At 46.7% G+C, this 19,959-nt stretch overlaps 2 protein-coding genes across 2 annotated transcripts in view; one reads left to right on the plus strand and one right to left on the minus strand.

Annotated features, from left to right (window-relative positions):
• LOC142265952 (uncharacterized) overlaps positions 1–19,959 on the minus strand; it is a 37,320-nt gene that overhangs the window by 8,459 nt on the left and 8,902 nt on the right. The window lies entirely within an intron of this gene.
• On the plus strand, positions 3,273–14,036 carry LOC142265954 (uncharacterized). The gene is made up of 5 exons (XM_075332289.1): positions 3,273–3,479; positions 6,397–6,576; positions 6,658–6,781; positions 6,865–6,978; positions 12,019–14,036. The coding sequence occupies exons 1-5, from the start codon at positions 3,273–3,275 to the stop codon at positions 13,122–13,124; spliced, it is 1,731 nt and encodes a 576-aa protein (XP_075188404.1). The 3' UTR covers positions 13,125–14,036.

Here is a 19,959-nt window from a genome sequence, read left to right on the forward strand (position 1 = left end):
CGCACACTAGATATATAATACCCTGCACCTACCTCCACCTGCAGAGCCGCACACTAGATATATAATACCCTGCACCTACCTCCACCTGCAGAGCCGCACACTAGATATATAATACCCTGCACCTACCTCCACCTGCAGAGCCGCACACTAGATATATAATACCCTGCACCTACCTCCACCTGCAGAGCCGCACACTAGATATATAATACCCTGCACCTACCTCCACCTGCAGAGCCGCACACTAGATATATAATACCCTGCACCTACCTCCACCTGCAGAGCCGCACACTAGATATATAATACCCTGCACCTACCTCCTCCTGCAGAGCCGCACACTAGATATATAATACCCTGCACCTACCTCCACCTGCAGAGCCGCACACTAGATATATAATACCCTGCACCTACCTCCACCTGCAGAGCCGCACACTAGATATATAATACCCTGCACCTACCTCCACCTGCAGAGCCGCACACTAGATATATAATACCCTGCACCTACCTCCACCTGCAGAGCCGCACACTAGATATATAATACCCTGCACCTACCTCCACCTGCAGAGCCGCACACTAGATATATAATACCCTGCACCTACCTCCACCTGCAGAGCCGCACACTAGATATATAATACCCTGCACCTGCCTCCACCTGCAGAGCCGCACACTAGATATATAATACCCTGCACCTACCTCCACCTGCAGAGCCGCACACTAGATATATAATACCCTGCACCTACCTCCACCTGCAGAGCCGCACACTAGATATATAATACCCTGCACCTACCTCCACCTGCAGAGCCGCACACTAGATATATAATACCCTGCACCTACCTCCCCCTGCAGAGCCGCACACTAGATATATAATACCCTGCACCTACCTCCACCTGCAGAGCCGCACACTAGATATATAATACCCTGCACCTACCTCCTCCTGCAGAGCCGCACACTAGATATATAATACCCTGCACCTACCTCCACCTGCAGAGCCGCACACTAGATATATAATACCCTGCACCTACCTCCACCTGCAGAGCCGCACACTAGATATATAATACCCTGCACCTACCTCCTCCTGCAGAGCCGCACACTAGATATATAATACCCTGCACCTACCTCCACCTGCAGAGCCGCACACTAGATATATAATACCCTGCACCTACCTCCTCCTGCAGAGCCGCACACTAGATATATAATACCCTGCACCTACCTCCACCTGCAGAGCCGCACACTAGATATATAATACCCTGCACCTACCTCCACCTGCAGAGCCGCACACTAGATATATGGCTGCTTTGTGCTTGCAGGACCTGTGATGATGTCACATGGAGGGGAGGAGTCAGGGGTCACATGATCAGCTCCTCAGTGTAGTCCTATATTGGCGTGCACACACTGGATGTCTGAGGCGCGGTGTCAGTGGACAGTTATAGTAAGCCACTGTTGCGTATGTATGTGACCCCTGTTGCGTATGTATGTGACCCCTTCACACTGTTATTTCAATCTTTGCCTAATTAAATTCTTTATTGATAAGTTCAGGTGAGGAGAAGATTTGTTGAGCGACTTTCAAATAAAGACGTTTGGACCTGATCGGTCTTGATCACAAGTCACTGAAAATGTGTGTATGACGTATATGGAGCAGAGCCGCATGTGTACGATGTGTATGGAGCAGTGCTATGTGTGTACGATGTCTACGTCACAGAGCAGTGTATGTAACGGAGCCGTTTGTGCATGACGTGTATTTAGTGAAGCTGTGGGTGCACATGTATGTAGCAGATACCCTCTTTTACCACTTTATTAATCCCCAAAACACCCATGCATCTCCAAGATGATCCACACAAGGTCCCACAACGATTCAAGCTCTGCTACATGTAAAGTTACAGTGCGTGATCATGACTGCCCGCTATGAGGTTCAGGCAGACACTAAGCAGCGATCAGTGGTGACGTCACTCAGGTTAGCTGTGGCCACAGCTGGAGGTTTCCATGGTCCTCCACTTGTGATCGCAGGTAACTTGACCTCAGGTGACGTCAGCGACCTCACCTGAATTCATTCACCTGTAGGGAGTCGGGAATAGGTCACCCCTGCACAACTGCGACACACTGAGGGGTTTAGTATATTGTATTTCAATGCATAGTACTGTGTGTGGGTCGCCACCAGGTGGCAGTCTGGCCCAAGGATCATACAGTATGCTTGGCACCTGGGTTGGCGGATAGAGGGTTAATAGAGGAGGAGAACAGGATACTATAAATAGGGCGGTTAGAGGGAAAAGGGTAGGTGAGTCCCAAAGAAGAAGTAGAAAAGATAAGGCCAACATTGAGACTGATTTCTGACTCAAAAGCGGGCTTTACACACAGCGACATCGCTAACGAGATGTCGTTGGGATCATGGAATTCATGACGCACATCCGGCCTCGTTAGCGACGTCGTTGCATGTGAAACGCAGAAATGACCGTTAACGATCAAAATTACTTACCAAATCATTGATCGTTGACCAATCGTTCCTATCCTGATTATCATTGCTGTTGCAGGACGCAGGTTGTTCGTCGTTCCTGAGGCAGCACACATCGCTATGTGAGACACCGCAGGAACAAGGAACAACACCATACCTGCGGCCGCCCGCAATAAGAAAGGAAGGAGGTGGGCAGGATGTTCGGTCCGCTCATCTCCGCCCCTCTGCTTCTATTGGGCGGCCGCTGTGACGCTGAACAATCCGCCCCCTTAGAAAGCAGGCGGTTTGCTGGCCACAGCGACGTCGCTAAGCAGGTAAGTATGTGTGACGGGTGTAAGCGATGTTGTGCGCCACTTGCAGCGATTTGCCCATGATGCACAACCGACGGGGGCGGGTGCTTTCATCAGCGACATCGCTAGTGATGTCGCTCTGTGTAAAGCTCGCTTAAGAGTCATCCCTGGATTACAGATACGTGGGAGGCCGACAAGTTGGAGAACGGTCTAGTTACGTCCCCTGTGCTTGGGGTATAGTCCGGTGATTGGGGTGGTGGCCGTCTTCCTGGAAGCGTATTTCCCTACGAAGTCCCTAGTGAGACCGAAGTTAGTGGTGCCCTCAAGCAGAAGGACACGCTTGTTATTGACCTAAGGAGTTAAAAACGCTATGAGCTATTCCTAGCGCAAGCATTCCTGTGGGAGGGATCGGAAGGCTTAAGAGACTATATGATCCGGTCAACGCCAAAGTGACATCAAACGGGGAACTGAGGGGCCTAGCGGCATCTTACAGAACCCAGGTGCAAGGAAGACGGTCGGCCACTAAATTGATTTACGAGATGGAGTCTGGAGGGAACCCCCATGGGTCTGAATACGGTGACCGTGTAGCCCAGACGTTAACAAATGTTGTGAAGGAAAGAAGTGGAATTGTAATTGAAACGAAGAAAGGAAGTAAAGACAAGTTGATTAATTCAAATGATATGGCGTCTTGTTTATGTCCTTTGAAAATGACTGAAGTGTGGCGTGGACAAGTTGGGAGTGATCCTGTACGTGATGCGGCAGCGGGGAGGCATGGGGTTAGCGAGCGGCTGTGCTGTGGCTGGCTGACCCCTGCAAGCACAACTACTACGGCCTGCCCTGTGCGTCTCACATCTTGGTGTAGTCGGCAGGATCAACTTCCTTGCTTTAACGTGACCCGCTCGGTGAGAGTGAAGAAAAATAGAAAGAAAACCCTTTGGGATGTGTGCATGAGAAATACTAAAATGGCGCTGGTCGCTTTGGAAGAGCGGCGGGCCCAGCGTGGGCGGAGTCACAGCACAATGGCGCAAAAGTGTGGCCCACCCCCGGGAGCATTAATGACTGTCGGTCAACCCAAGGTGGGGTGTGGCAAGAAGGAAAATCCGCAGCTCCAAAGGTGGATCCCGGCAGCGGGACTTTCTAGGCAAAAGAGGAAACAAAACTCTGAGAGGAAAGCTGCCGGAGGAGAGAGCCACGAAAGTCTGAGCGAGAGGAAAGCTGCCCAAAAAGCAGAGTGTCCCGAAGACTGTTGTGAGTGAAAAGCTGAGGGAGATTGCATCCATTATGGAAAGAAGGCCCGGACCTGGTCCAGCGTGGGACGCTGCACTGAATTCGCTTTCCAGGGCTGCGGCTGTCACCAATGTTTATGTGAGTTTAGGAGTTGGCACAACCGTAATAGGTGAATGAAGTTACCTTGGCTTATCTGTTACCTTACCTGGGAAGACCCTATTCTGCTCTTATATCCACAGTATTTGCTACGTACACTGTGATGGTCAGGCACAGACTGAGTGAGTCGTGTGATGAGCGATGAATGAACTCAGGTGAGGTCACTAAAGTCATCTGAGGTCAAGTTACCTGCAGTCACAAGTGGAGAACCGTGGGAACCTCCAGCTGTGGCCGTGGCTAACCTGAGTGACTTCACCACTGATCGCAGCTCAGTCTCTGCCTGAACCTCATAGCGGACAGTCATGTACCATGATCGCGTGCTGTGACTACATGAAGCAGAGCTTGAAGCTTCGTGGGACCTCGTGTGGATTATGTTGAACCTGCACGGGTGTTTTGGGGATTAGTAAAGTGGTAAAAGAGGGTATCAGCTACATACATGTTGTGCACACAGGGCTTTGCTACATACATAGCTCCACTACGTTGACACATAGCACTGTTCCGTACACATCGTACACATGCGGCTCTGCTCCATATACGTCGTACACACATTTTCAGCGACTTGTGATCGAGACCGATCAGGTCCAAACGTTTTTCTTCTAAAGTCGCTCAACAAATCTTCTCCTCACCTGAACTTATCAATAAAGAATTAAATTTAGCAAAGTTTGAAATGAGTTTGAAGGGGTCACATACATACGCCACAGTGGTCACATACATACGCAACAGGGGTCACACACATACGCAACAAGGGTCACATACATACACAACAGTGGCTTACTATAACTGTCCACTGACACCGCGCCTGTCCAGTGTGTGCACACCAATATAGGACTACACTGAGGAGCTGATCATGTGACCCCTGACTCCTCCCCTCCATGTGACATCATCACAGGTCCTGTAAGCACAGAGCAGCCATATATCTAGTGTGCGGCTCTGCAGGTGGAGGTGTGTGGAGATTCCCCATTACTGGCGCAGGCGGCATTAACCCCTTCAGCTCTGAAACTTTCTTGGTGTTTTTCTCTTGCTGATTTCTATGAATCGTGAGGTTTTTGTTCCTTTTCTTCTGATAGATACAAACGCCCCAACTATGAGAGGCCGGAAGTGAGGAAACCCGTCTGCCCTCAGTCCTCAGCCCCTTTCTGCCCTCAGTCCTCGGCCCCTTTCTGCCCTTAGTCCTCGGCCCCTTTCTGCCCTTAGTCCTCGGCCCCTTTCTGCCCTCAGTCCTCGGCCCCTTTGTGCCCTCAGTCCTCGGCCCCTTTCTGCCCTCTGTCCTTGGCCCCTTTCTGCCCTCAGTCCTCGGCCCCTTTCTGCCCTCGGTCCCTTTCTGCCCTCGGCCCCTTTCTGCCCTCAGTCCTCGGCCCCTTTCTGCCCTCAGTCCTCGGCCCCTTTCTGCTCTCAGTCCTCGGCCCCTTTCTGCCCTTAGTCCTCGGCCCCTTTCTGCCCTCAGTCCTCGGCCCCTTTCTGCTCTCAGTCCTCGGCCCCTTTCTGCCCTTAGTCCTCGGCCCCTTTCTGCCATCAGTCCTCGGCTCCTTTCTGCCCTCAGTCCTCAGCCCCTTCCTGCCATCAGTCCCCTCCCCCTTTGTGCCCTCAGTCCTCGGCCCCTTTCTGCCCTCTGTCCTTGGCCCCTTTCTACCCTCAGTCCTCGGCCCCTTTCTGCCCTCGGTCCCTTTCTGCCCTCGGCCCCTTTCTGCCCTCAGTCCTCGGCCCCTTTCTGCCCTCAGTCCTCGGCCCCTTTCTGCTCTCAGTCCTCGGCCCCTTTCTGCCCTCAGTCCTCGGCCCCTTTCTGCCCTCGGTCCTCGGCCCCTTTCTGCCCTCGGTCCTCGGCCCCTTTCTGCCCTCGGTCCTCGGCCCCTTTCTGCCCTCGGTCCTCGGCCCCTTTCTGCCCTCATACAGTATAATGTTCCCCCAGAATGTTCTCTATATGTTTCCCCTTATTCTCTCCAGTAATTGTATTATTACAGCGGATTCTCTATGATGTTACATCGTCATCTTCTCCCCATTCAGGTCCTTATAATATCGGATCCTCTCACTGGACATCTTCTATAGAAGAGAATTCTCCTGATTGCCCCGTGAAGGATGGATATGGACAGGGACAAGATGGCGGAGAGGACATTACACCTCACCCTAGAGATCCTCTTCCGGCTTACTGGAGAGGTGAGAGATTCTGATGACGTCACATTACATCATTCTTATCTATGGTAATAACAGATGGACAGAACTGGAGAGGTGAGGACTCTGGAAATGTCTGGAGTGAGATTTATTACTGTGTCTCTCCATAACCAGGATTACACAGTAGTGAAGAAGACCTCTAGTGAGCGCTGTCAGGCCCCTGTGTCTGAGGGATGGGGAAGACCCCTGAGCCCAATCACGGGGCCTCCACCTCACCCCCCGATACATGAGGACATCAATGACCAGATGATCCTAGAACTCACCTACAAGATGATTGAGCTGCTGACTGGAGAGGTGACACTGCTGGGAATGCTGGGACATTATACAGTAACGCTATGAAGGGATCGGGGGTGACGGTATCATTGTATGTGTCAGGTTCCTATAAGGTGTCAGGACGTTACCGTCTATTTCTCCATGGAGGAGTGGGAGTATTTAGAAGGACACAAAGATCTGTACAAGGACGTCATGATGGAGGTTCCCCAGCCCCTCACATCACCAGGTAATAGACAGGACTAAATACACACGGCCTATAATTATCTGTATGTAAGGAATGAATTCAGTCCCTGTATGTGTCTCCTCCAGGTCTATCCAGTAAGAGGACAACACCAGAGAGATGTCCCCGTCCTCTTCTCCCACAGGACTGTAACCAAGAAGACCCCGATGTTCCTCAGGATGTGTTTCCTCCAGCTCTATCCAGTAAGAGATATCTACTCATGTACTTTCTGCACTAATTTTGTGATTACATTTTTAGGCTTTCTGCTCTGGTTTTTCCAGCTGTATTTTCTTTGCTTCTGCTTCTTCTGCTGTTTGTTTCTAGTGTCTTCTCTATGTCGTTATGAAGGCAACTCAAAAACCTTCAGAGGGTTCATGAATACCCAGTTCCCCCGAAAAGACGACCTACACCATAAATAATCTCTAGCATGATTTTATGGCATTTTTGGAGAATGGTTGAAATATAAGCCCTACTCCATAAATAAACCCTAGTTACAGTCAGGGCCAGCGTTGGGAGGAGTCTAACCGCAATTTCTCAGGAGTCGCACTCTCTTAGGCTATGTGCACACGTGTGCGCTCTGCACCGCAAAGAAAAGGTGCGCTTCAGAGCGCAGCTGAAAAGGTGCGTTCTGAAGCGCATGGTGCCTGCAGAATTCGTGCGCTTTGCATGGTACCTCTCCCTATAGACAGCATGCAAAGCGCACGGAAGAAGTGACATGTCACTTCTTAGAACGCAGCGATTCAGGCAGCAGCCCAATCGCTGCGTTCTAATATGCCACGTGCGCACGGCTCCTGCACAATCTCCATAGATTGTGCAGGGGACGCAGGACGCATGCAGTTACGCTGCGGTGCAGATCGCAGCGTAACTGCATGTAATATGCACACAAGCGCACATAGCCTTAGGGTTCCCATAAGTTGTATTCTGAGGTAGATTGTTTAAGGACCTTAGATGACTTCAGAGTCTTGACATGATGTAACCAAAGGTCTCTTAATTGCAGAAGTCTAAAAGAACTGAACAGGACACAGGCTGGCATGCAGGACTGGCATTAGGGTAAAGGGAGAGTGTGGTGCCCCTGACCTGGTCAGGCGCCACTGAGTACTGCACCCATGCTGGGGCAGTGCTTCCAGGTAATCCTGAAGGCTGGAATAGGGTGTGTACGCACAGACACATAGCAACCAGGTCTCCCACAACTTGAGAGGGGACCCTTGGGCAGACCCAAGAGGGGGCTTGCCTCCACATCTCAGCAAGGGGTGTAGGGGGAGGAGCTGGAAGCTAGGTTGCAGCGGCTGTCAGGAAAGAAGAAAGGAGAGAGCCTGTCTGAGAGGAAAGTGCGGCAGTCGCAAATGGGACGTGCGCTGCCACTAGTAAAACCTTGCACGTGAAGTAGCCGTTAGCAGGGTAGAACGGTCATCAGCAAATCAGTCTGAAAGACACCTGAAGAGAGGCAGTCGAGTACGGGGACTACTGGTGGCTAGGCACGCGCGGGGAACAGGTCCCTAGAGTAGACGTCCATTTACTGATTTGCTAAACCTGCTGGTGAGGGGAACAACAAGTCCTGCACCAACTAGAGTCCGAGCCTCAGCAGCAACGAGGGGGCCTATAAGGAGGATCGAGCCTGGAGCCATCTTCCTTGGTCCACACTGCCGGCAAACGGGCCAAAATGGGGAGAAAAGGCAGTAGCGACTTCCCTTGATGAATCCCACGGTACTTTAAGTCAGGGGTTATCCGAAACAAGAAGTGCTAGGAAGGCGAGGTAACGGTTACCCTTAGACCGGCCTAAAGAATACCTGGTTCCACCTGGTCTAATCTCGGTCAGGTACCTCACAAAACATCAAAAGTGAGTAAATAAGTTGAAAGACTCCTTGGACTGAGACTGAGTTATTCTGAGACCTGTTGTTCTATACACCCGAGCCCCAGGGCCAGCCTCACTCACGGGAGGCAACGCCACCCGACTGCAGACTCCATCAGCCCCAGACGCTCGTTAAACCTGCAGTGGCGATCACCCATAACCCTGACCGCAAACCGTGAGTGGTGGCACGACTCCTATACATATAAAACTGACATACCTGTTGCCAGAGATAACCAAGTGAAGACCCTGTGGCGTCCCTGGAGGTGGAGTGATGTCCCGGAGGCGACCGCTACGGGTGGGCGTCACAAGAGCAAACTGGACAAATTCACAGGCCCCCATTCTCCTAGGGCCCGGTGTTTATATGATGATTATAGGACTGCTTAAGGACCCTGTTGACATCATGTCATGTGATCAAAGATCTCTTAAAGGGAAACGCACCAGTTTTTTGACTGTTAAACCAAAAGTGTCACCTTCTGCAGCTCCTGGGCTGCATTCTATGAAGGTGCACCTTGTTGCTGTCCCCACTTGCAGACCACAAAAAGAACTTTATAAAATATAACCGTTTTGTATGCTAATGAGCTGTGTTGGCCAGATGGGAGGGCTCTATTTCGGCTCCTGTCCCTACTTTTGGCCTTGCTCGCCGGCCTCCTGTCATTATTGACACGCCGCAGTCATCATGCACGCTGCTGGCCAAGTCTCGCGCAGGCTCAGTTCGCTCTGCCCATATCGCGGGCCGAGCAAAAAACAGTTTCCCTCACGTGCCGGTGATGTATCTGTGCCAGCGCGAGACTTGGCCAGCGGCGTGTATGATGACGGCGGCGTGTCAATCATGACAGGAGGACGGCAAGCAAGGCCAAAAGGAGGGACAGGAGCCAAATAGAGCCTACCCATCTGGCCAACACAGATCATTAGCATACAAAACAGTGAGATTTTATAAATTTCTTTTTGTGGTCTGCAAGTGGGGACAGCAACAAGGTGCACCTTCATAGAAAGCAGCCCAGGAGCTGCAGAAGGTGACACTTTTGGTTTAATAATCAAAAAACTGGTGACAGGTTCCCTTTAATTACAGAAGTCTAAAGCTGAAAAGTCGACAGGCTGGTGTCTGTGTGTGTTAACGCCAATTTTAACCAGCTTTGCCAAAATGGGCAGAGCACGGCCAGAAGAAGGGTGTGATGCCACCGCTTCTCTAATAACAAAATTATTATAATTATTATTATGATGCCACCGCTTCTCTAATTTGTAACAAACTGTGGCATTCCATATTACAGAAATCTCACTCCAGTCCCTGACATCATTTTTCAGTGTCTATGGCCGGTCTTGATGATTTGGAGCCCTAATGTTTATCTGCACAGACCGCAAGACCCTGCTACCTACTTTGGCGTCGAACCACAGGCTTGAAAATAAGACAATAGTGTGCACACACTTAGAATTATAAGAATGGGGGAGGTGCTAGTGTAAGAGGATCAAAAATCCCTGAAAAATGCAGGAAGATCCTTGAAGTAATTAATGCATATATCTTATGAGTGGGCTCATAAAATGAATATGTGCTCCAGATGCATTAATTACTTCAAGGATCTTCCTGCATTTCTATACAGGCGATTCATTTTCCCTAACTGCCCAGGAAGGACGGGATATTCCTACCCTGAACTCCACTGTGGAGGGAACAGGAAAAACCTCACCGTATTGCCATTTTTTTTTATTAATGCGATTAATGTGATCAAGGTCCTGGAGGACCGAAACGTTAATTGTCGCAAGTGTCGCATGTCTTTCATTTGTTGCTATCTTGCCTTCTGTATTAAAAATCTATTAGCATTGAGAAAAAGAGTTATATCTTTATTCATTCTTGCCCATTGAGAGTGCAGTGTTATATTTATGTATGAACTACAGGCTTGGGCTGGGTAACAAGAGTTATTGTCTGCTGGGCTGCTTGTTAATGTCTTTGATCACATGCTCTAGGAGAGCCAGTCTCATTTGCTCCCCTTCTGTATATGCTGGCTGGACTTTTCTATTAATGCCAGGTATAGGTTACCTATACTAGTCTGGTGAGGTGTTGTGATCCAGACTTACGGGTGGTTGTTGTGTGGTATTGCTGTGAGCTGTTCTGGTGTTAACCCTTGTTGTCTTTTTGTTGCTGCCTTCCTTCTCTTGCGTCTCTCACTGTTTATTTCTGTGAGTTTGCAATGTGTCCCGTCTGTCTTAGGCTGTGTCCGCACTTTGCGTTTCCACCTGCGTTTTAGGTGCTTTTTAGGTCCGTTTGAACTGCAGCGTTTTCATGCCAAAAGGCATGCGTTTTGATTTTCCAGCAAAGTCTATGGAAAATGTGGATTTCCTGTCTGCACTTTGTGTTTAAAAACGCAGCGTTTATTTTGTGGCAAAAACCATGCGTTCAAAGAAGCAGCATGTCAATTGTTTTTGCCATTTTGGGTGCGTTTTGCTAACATTGAAGTCAATGAGAAATGGCAAAAACCAAGAAACATCAAAATTCCAGCGTTTTACCTGCTTTTCAAGTGCAGAAATCATGCGTTTTGAACTTTAAAAACGCATGCTTTTTGAACATTTAAATAATGAAATCATAAGTCCCTTTACACACACACACAGTCCGACAATTTAATTAAAGAAAATTATTATTTTTTGGCTATTTTTGCGATAAATTTAATATTACCGCAATAATTATATGAAATATATCTATTTCCTTTTTTTCCTTAAAAATATAGATTTGTTTCTTTTTTTTCCTTTTTTTCATTAAGTTTGACTGTTTCAACTTTATTAAGCAGTGTCTTTATGTTCAAAACGCATCTATCAAAACGCAATTGAAAAGCATCTAAAAAGCGCTATAAACGCATCAAAAACGCGGTAAATACGCATGCGTTTTTAGCGCAATTTTGTGGTCAAAAGCAACTTTGGGCAAAATCAATTATTGCCAGAGGGTGCGTTTTGACATGCGTTTTGGATGACGCAAAGTGCGGACATAGCCTTAATCTGTGTTTCCATCACATGCCTGCCCCTTCCTTCCCCAGGGGTATAACAGATTAGATCTGGTCAGGAGAGTAGTAAGGCATGGGACTCCGCCATCTCCAACTTCAGGGGTAATCCAGAGGGTAGGAATAGCTTAGGGTGCCCTAGTATGAAAGACAGTATAGGAGCCCCCTGTCCCTCATTATCCTGCAGTCACATTGTGACAATCAATCAGATTACTGTAGCACATTCCAGAGAACTGGTGATAAGAATGGGAGATCCAAATTAACGAAGATGTAACTCTTAGATGTCGAAATTGGAAAACAGATTCAGAATACATGTTTTGCTAATTTAATTTCTGATGTTATGGTTTAAAAAAATAAGTGTACTTTCAAGATAATATCATTATAAACTAATAACATTGTGTTTATTTTCGCAGATGACTGTATTGGGAGTTTACATGGACCTCCAATATCTTCAGAATTTATAACAGATGATGAATGTATCACACATGATACATATGAAGAGCATGCTGTTGTCCCAAATATACCTCCAGCCCTTCCTTGGAAAGCTCTATCATCTGATCTTTTCAAACAAGTCCAAAATTCCGATTTATCACAGAATTGTAAGCAAAATAAAAGTTACAGAAGAGATGTGGAACATGAAATGGCTCCTACAAGAGAGAAACCATTTTCATGTTCTCAGTGTGGGAACTGTTTTATTCACAAATCACACCTTACTAGACATCAGAAAATTCACACAGGGGAGAAACCATTTTCATGTTCAAAATGTGTGAAATGTTTTACCAGGAAATCAAATCTTGTTGCCCATCAAAAAACTCACACAGGTGAGAAGCCATTTTCATGTTCAGAATGTGGGAAATGTTTTACTGGGAAATCAAATCTAGTTGCCCATCAAAAGGTTCACACACATGAAAATCTGTTTTCATGTCCAGAATGTAAGAAAGGTTTTGCTCGAAAATCAAACCTTATTTATCATCAAAAATATCACAAAGGGGAGAAGCCATTTTCATGTTCAGAGTGTGGGAAATGTTTTATTTACAAATCAGACCTTCTTGGACATCAGAAAACTCACACAGGGGAGAAACCATTTTCATGTTCAGAGTGTGGGAAATGTTTTATTCATAAATCAAAACTTGTTAGACATCAGAAAACTCACACAGGGGAGAAGCCATATTCATGTTCAGAATGTGGGAAATGTTTTATTCTCAAATCAGAACTTGTTAGACATCAGAAAATTCACACAGGGGAGAAGCCATTTTCATGTTCAGAGTGTGGGAAATGTTTTGTTTGGAAATCAGATCTTGTTACGCATGAAATATCTCACACAGGGGAGAAGCCATTTTCATGCCTGGAATGTGGTAAATGTTTTACTAGGAAATCAACTCTTGTTAGCCATGGAAAGGCTCACACAGGGGATAAACCATTTTTATGTTCTGAATGTGGAAAATGTTATTCTCAGAAATCAGATCTCATTAAACATCTGAAGAAGCCGCACAGGGAAGGAACCTTTATCATGTTGTGAATAATTGAAATGTTTAACTGGTAAATCAATTCTTATTGACCATGAGAAAACCCACACAGTAGAGGAGCCATTCTTGCATTCAGAATTGTGCAAATGTTTTTATCATTAGTCAGGTTCTGTTGTCAGATGAGTATAATGGGAGAAGCCATCATGATGTACCATAATTCAAAGGGTTTTATCCTAAAATCAATTGCTCAAGTAAGAATTGGTCAGGGAAAGCACCATTTTCTTTCTTTTTAAACTTACTGTATTATTATGACCATAAGACACACCTAGGTTTTAGAGGAGGAAAATAGGGAAAAGTATGTAGCAAAAAATATAGTCATGATGCACTTATGGCGGGGAATCTGCTGCTAACTATTATGGGGGCAATATCCCCCAATTCTATACTAATGTCCCCCATCCTGGGCCACTTTCAGTTCCATGTGTCGATCATTCTGGTGTATATGTGGTTCTTCCTGGTAAATATGTTCCCTATCTTTGTCTTCTCCTGGTGTATATGGCTCGCATCCTGGTATATCTGGCGCTTATCCTGGGCTCATCCTGGTATATAAGATCCCTATCCTGGTATATATGCCTCACATCCTGGTATGTATAGCTCTCATCCTGGTATATATGGCAATCATCATGGTATATATAGCCTTCATTCTGGGCTCATCCTGGTATATATGATCCCCATCCTGGTATATATGGTGCTCATCCTGGTATGTATAGCTCTCATCCTGGTAAATAAGGCCCTAATCCTGGGCTCATGCTGGTGCATATGGTCCCCATCCTGGGCCCATTCTGGAATATGTCATTTACAGTGCCTACAAGTAGTATTCAACCCCCTGCAGATTTAGCAGGTTTATACATTCGGAATTAACTTGGCATTGTGACATTTGGACTGTAGATCAGCCTGGAAGTGTGAAATGCACTGCAGCAAAAAAGAATGTTATTTCTTTTTTTTTTTTTTTTTTAAATTGTGAAAAGTTTATTCAGAGGGTCATTTATTATTCAACCCCTCAAACCACAAGAATTCTGTTTGGTTCCCCTAAAGTATTAAGAAGTATTTCAGGCACAAAGAACAATGAGCTTCACATGTTTGGATTAATTATCTCTTTTTCCAGCCTTTTCTGACTAATTAAGACCCTCCCCAAACTTGTGAACAGCACTCATACTTGGTCAACATGGGAAAGACAAAGGATCATTCCAAGGCCATCAGAGACAAGATCGTGGAGGGTCACAAGGCTGGCAAGGGGTACAAAACCCTTTCCAAGGAGTTGGGCCTACCTGTCTCCACTGTTGGGAGCATCATCCGGAAGTGGTGGAAGGCTTATGGAACTACTGTTAGCCTTCCACGGCCTGGACAGCCTTTGAAAGTTTCCACCCGAGCCAAGGCCAGGCTTGTCCGAAGAGTCAAGGCTAACCCAAGGACAACAAGGAAGGAGCTCCGGGAAGATCTCATGGCAGTGGGGACATTGGTTTCAGTCAATACCATAAGTAACGTACTCCACCGCAAAGGTCTCCGTTCCAGACGAGCCCGTAAGGTACCTTTACTTTCAAAGCGTCATGTCAAGGCTCGTCTACAGTTTGCTCATGATCACTTGGAGGACTCTGAGACAGACTGGTTCAAGGTTCTCTGGTCTGATGAGACCAAGATCGAGATCTTTGGTGCCAACCACACACGTGACGTTTGGAGACTGGATGGCACTGCATACGACCCCAAGAATACCATCCCTACAGTCAAGCATGGTGGTGGAAGCATCATGCTGTGGGGCTGTTTCTCAGCCAAGGGGCCTGGCCATCTGATCCGCATCCATGGGAAGATGGCTAGCACGGCCTACCTGGAGATTTTGGCCAAGAACCTCCGCTCCTCCATCAAGGAACTTAAGATGGGTCATCATTTCATCTTCCAACAAGACAATGACCCAAAGCACACAGCCAAGAAAACCAAGGCCTGGTTCAAGAGGGAAAAAATCAAGGTGTTGCAGTGGCCTAGTCAGTCTCCTGACCTTAACCCAATTGAAAACTTGTGGAAGGAGCTCAAGATTAAAGTCCACATAAGACACCCAAAGAACCTAGATAACTTGGAGAAGATCTGCATGGAGGAGTGGGCCAAGATAACTCCAGAGACCTGTGCCGGCCTGATCAGGTCTTATAAAAGACGATTATTAGCTGTAATTGCAAACAAGGGTTATTCCACAAAATATTAAACCTAGGGGTTGAATAATAATTGACCCACACTTTTATGTTGAAAATTTATTAAAATTTAACTGAGCAACATAACTTGTTGGTTTGTAAGATTTATGCATCTGTTAATAAATTCTGCTCTTGTTTGAAGTTTGCAGGCTCTAACTTAGTTGCATCTTATCAAACCTGCTAAATCTGCAGGGGGTTGAATACTACTTGTAGGCACTGTATATATGATTCCCATCTAGTTATGTACAGGTGAAAATGGGCCCCTTACCTCTTGGGCTGCAGGTTGCACGAATGATCTATCTCCACCTGCCGTCATCCTGGCATATATGTCCCTCATCACACTGCAGACAAAAAAAAATGATTATACTCACCATCCCTCTGCTCCCCCAGTGTGCGGTGTTGTCTTTGGTGACGGCAAGTGAATTCAGTGTGTAAGCGGTGCGTTGCTTGACGTCACTGCCATGCACCTGCAGTTACACACAGACATCAGCTACCGGAATATTCACTGCTCCCCACACCCGGAATTATGGACTTGAGGATCAGTGAATATTCATTCTCTAATAGCAGACACACGTAATCACTCAGCTGCAGCATTAAGTTGGCGCCTGGGTCATCATGTGCCTGCTAATTCTACCCACCCCTCGATGCCTGCTTCAGTGCTCAGAGGTAGACGGGATTATGGGAGTGAGGAGCAGTGAATATTGAAGAGTGAGTATTGAAGTTTATCACATTGTATATAATTGCATTTCAAAGCTTGTTGTTTTGTTAATAAATGCTTGTAAATATATATTCTTCATGCCTGGCTTTCTGTTGTTTAGATGTGATGATTTTGCCTCAGAACCTCTGGAGTTGAGGCAGAGCTGTAGACATTTCACACAAAAATAGTGAGGGGAGAATTTAATCACACTGTATCTTAGTGTCACGCTAGGTACGGGGAAGTACCAAGCGCACGGCGGAAGGGAATGGAAGGGAAACCCTGTGTCTAGGAAGAAGGTGACCCCTGACTGAACCTACTGCTGGTCCCTGGGGTTCCTCATCACCCGAAATAGGTTCAGCACCTATGTGCCAAGCCGGATACCTGACCCTAGGTATCCTAATGCTGGGCCCTAAAGAGGGAACAGATGGGATGAGCTCTTTGTCAACCCCACTAAACAACTATAGAAGACACAGGGGGGACGGGACACGAGGAAATGCATGATCTACTTATCATTAATGTCTCAGGAAGGAGTTCAGCAGAGCTTTCAGCAACAACACCACAGAGGAGAACAAGCCACCTGCTTGCAACCTCGGTTTGAAGGAACTGAAAATATCGCCAGCACAATCCAAAGGAAGGAATGGGAATTTAACCACAAAGGGAATACTGATAATCATCAGGTAGGTGGAAGTCGAGCTCCTGCTGAGTCCAAAAGAGAGAGAGATAAATCCAGCAGGAATGCATTCTGTACGGACGCTGTGAGCATTGATGGCAAGAAACCACATGACTGTCTGTCACCCGTGACAACTAGCTATGTGGAAGTTATTAAGACATTCCGGTCCCAATTCATCACACTTTTATAGCAAGAAAGGTCACACAAACTTTGAAAAGTCTCACATACTTGGCTTAACCCTTTCACGACCGGCCGATTTTTCGCTTTCCGTTTTTTTTTTTCGCCATTCTTTTTCTGAGAGACGTAACTTTTTTATTTTTCAGTCAATATGGTCATGTGAGGGCTCATTTTTTGCGGAACGAGCTGTACTTTTAAATGAAACCATCAGTTTTACCATATTGTGTACTAGAAAATGGCAAAAAAATTCCAAATGCTGAAAAATTGCAAAAAAAGTGCGATAGCACTATGGTTTTTGAGATATTTTATTCACTGTGTTCACTATATGGTAAAACTGATGTATGGGTGTGATGCCTCAGGTCAGTGCGAGTTCGTAGACACCAAACATGTATAGGTTTACTTTTATATAAGGGGTTAAAAAAAAATCGGAAGTTTGTCCGAAAAAAGTGGCGCACGTTTTACGCCATATTCCGTGACCCGTAGCGTTCTCATTTTTCGGGATCTTAGGCTCAATGACGGCTTATTTTTTGCGTCTCGAGCTGACGTTTTTAATGGTACCATTTTTGCGCAGATGCTACGTTTTGATCGCCTCTTATTGCATTTTGCGCAAAAGTTGTGGCGACAAAAAAACGTCGTTTTGGCGTTTGGAATTTTTTTGCCGCTACGCCGTTTACTGATCAGATTAATTGATTTTATATTTTGATAGATCGGGCGTTTCTGAACGCGGCGATACCAAATGTGTGTATATTTTTTATTTTTTTAACCCTTTAATTTTCAATGGGGCGAATGGGGGGTGATTTGAACTTTTAGGTTTTTTTGTTTTTTTTTAATTTTTTAAAACTTATTTTTTTACTTTTTTTTTTTATTTTACTAGTCCCCCTAGGGGGCTATTGCGATCAGCATTCCGATCGCTCTGCAGTATCTGCTGATCACAGCTGGAAGGCTGTAAACAGCAGATACGCTGTCTTTCTCTTTTGCTGTGCCCCGGGCACAGCGAAAGTGAAACCAATTCATGTGTAGTACAGGAGTCATCACATGACCCTATACTACCATGACAACTATCGGGAGTCACGTGATCGCGTCACGTGACTTCCGGTTTCGGCGGTAAGTAAAACTTTACCGCGATTGCGCTTATAATGGCGCTGTCATGTATTGACAGCGCCATTATAAGGGGTTAATCGGCACGAGCAGATAACGATTCTGCTCGTGCCTAGCAGGCACACATCTCAGCTGTGAAAATCAGCTGAGATGTGTGCCGATCGCGGCATGCTGCCGCCGGAGGACCGCGGGCAGTAAGATTATGTCATTTAGGACGTAATTTTACGGCCCGCGGTCGTTAAGGGGTTAACTCAGAGTCGGTGAAGAGCAAGTAACATTTATGATACCTCTGCTGGGGTTTTCGAAATTAATGGGGTTCTGTCACCAAGTGTTTAACTCATAATTAAACGGCAGAATAATATAAAGACAGGGACTCTGATTCCAATGATGTGTCACTTACTGGGCTGCTTGCTGTAGTTTTGATAAAACACTGTATTACCGCTAGGGAATTATCACTAGAGAACTAGTAAACCTGCTGCCATGAAAACAGAGAAGATCCAGCACTCGTGTTCAATATATATAAAACTTGACTTTTATTTATATTCCATTAAAAATCCAATATCAATCACATCCAGGATATAAAATCCCCATGAATGATGACATGTGGTGATGGTACGCGTTTCGAGCTGACACGCTCTTAATCTCAATCCAAGTAAACCTGCTGCCATGTATTCTCGTTCTCCATAAGCTCTGTATAACCCTACCCCACCCCTGATTGGCAGCTTTCTGTCTATGCGTATTGTACACAGCTGCCAATCAGTGGTGTGGGTGAGGTTATACACGAGCATTTCAAGAACTGGTAGATCTTAAGCAGATAAAACTGATTTTTATCAAAACTTCAGCAAGCAGCCAAGTAAGTGACACATCGCTGGAATAAGGGTCTCTGCTTATACAGGTCGATTGGACACACGTTACAAGTAGCTTTGTTCCTCCTAATCTATAAATCCCATCCTGAAGCCATACACTATTAATTTTATATATTTAATCTGAAAAGTAAGCAGTGTTTACCTCAGAAGTGGGGAACCTCAGGCCTGCGGGAAGCATGAGGCCTGCCATGACCTTTTCTGCGGCCCCTGGGCAGATTGCGGGGGACAGCAGTGTTCAAGCCGCCACTGCTGTCTAGCAGGCCACCGGCCCTTTAAATCCCCACATGCTCTGCTTCTGCATACCAGTGGGTTCTCCCGCTGTCCAGTGCCAGCTTGCTCAGGACTTATTTTGTGGGCAGGTTTAGCGCTCTGCGCTTCCATCTCACAGCAGCTTCATAGCTTCCAGCGGCGTGTGCCCGCCCTCTGGTGGCGTGCCTCCTCTCCGGTGCTGTGAGTCTGGCGCTGCTGTGTGTCCAGCGCCTGCCCTCTGCTGCTGTGTGCCCCGTCCAGTGCTTTGTGTCCCGCCCCCCCAGTTCCGTGTACCATCCTCCCCTTAGAGTTGCGTGCAACCCTCAATGCTGTGTATCCTCCCCAGGTTTGTGTCCCCCCAGTGATGTCAGGGCTCCTCAAGAGCTGTGTGCAGCCCCCCAGTGATGTCTGTGCTCCCCCCAGTAATGTCTGTGCTCTCCCCAGTGATCTCTGTGCTCCCCAGTGATGTTTGTGCTCCCCCCAGTGATTTCTGTGCCTTCCCCCCCAGTGATTTTTGTGCCTTCCCCCCCAGTGATGTCTGTGCCCTCCCCAGCAATGTCTGTACCCTGCAGTGATGTCTGTGCCATTCCCAGGGATTTCAAATATATAGGTGTACGGCACTCCTGGGGTTATGATTGGTGCTCAGATAGGGTCCAACTCCGTATTCATATAGAAAGAAGAATCCGGCACTCAATATTGTAGCGGAAAAAAGATGATCCCTTTAATTGGTATAATGTCAATATCATCGACGTTTCGGTCTATATGACCTTCCTCATGTATACACTGTCAAATGTGCTGGACACAAAGAAAACAGATAATCAGCTGTGAAATGCTGTGCACAGCAGGTGAGGGATCTGAGATGAGAAAGAGGCACAATAGTGAATACATTATGTTAAA

The sequence above is a fragment of the Anomaloglossus baeobatrachus genome, unplaced genomic scaffold (genome assembly GCF_048569485.1).
Source record: "Anomaloglossus baeobatrachus isolate aAnoBae1 unplaced genomic scaffold, aAnoBae1.hap1 Scaffold_2786, whole genome shotgun sequence".
NCBI classification, from domain to species: Eukaryota; Metazoa; Chordata; class Amphibia; order Anura; family Aromobatidae; genus Anomaloglossus; species Anomaloglossus baeobatrachus.

Excerpts from the sequence above, each read along its gene's own strand:
- LOC142265954 (XM_075332289.1), top strand. The coding sequence starts at position 3,273 with ATGGAGTCTGGAGGGAACCCCCATGGGTCTGAATACGGTGACCGTGTA. Across the intron at positions 3,480-6,396 it reads GACAAGTTGGGAGTGATCCT|GATTACACAGTAGTGAAGAA; the intron begins GTACGTGATGCG and ends CTCCATAACCAG. Across the intron at positions 6,979-12,018 it reads GTTTCCTCCAGCTCTATCCA|ATGACTGTATTGGGAGTTTA; the intron begins GTAAGAGATATC and ends TTATTTTCGCAG.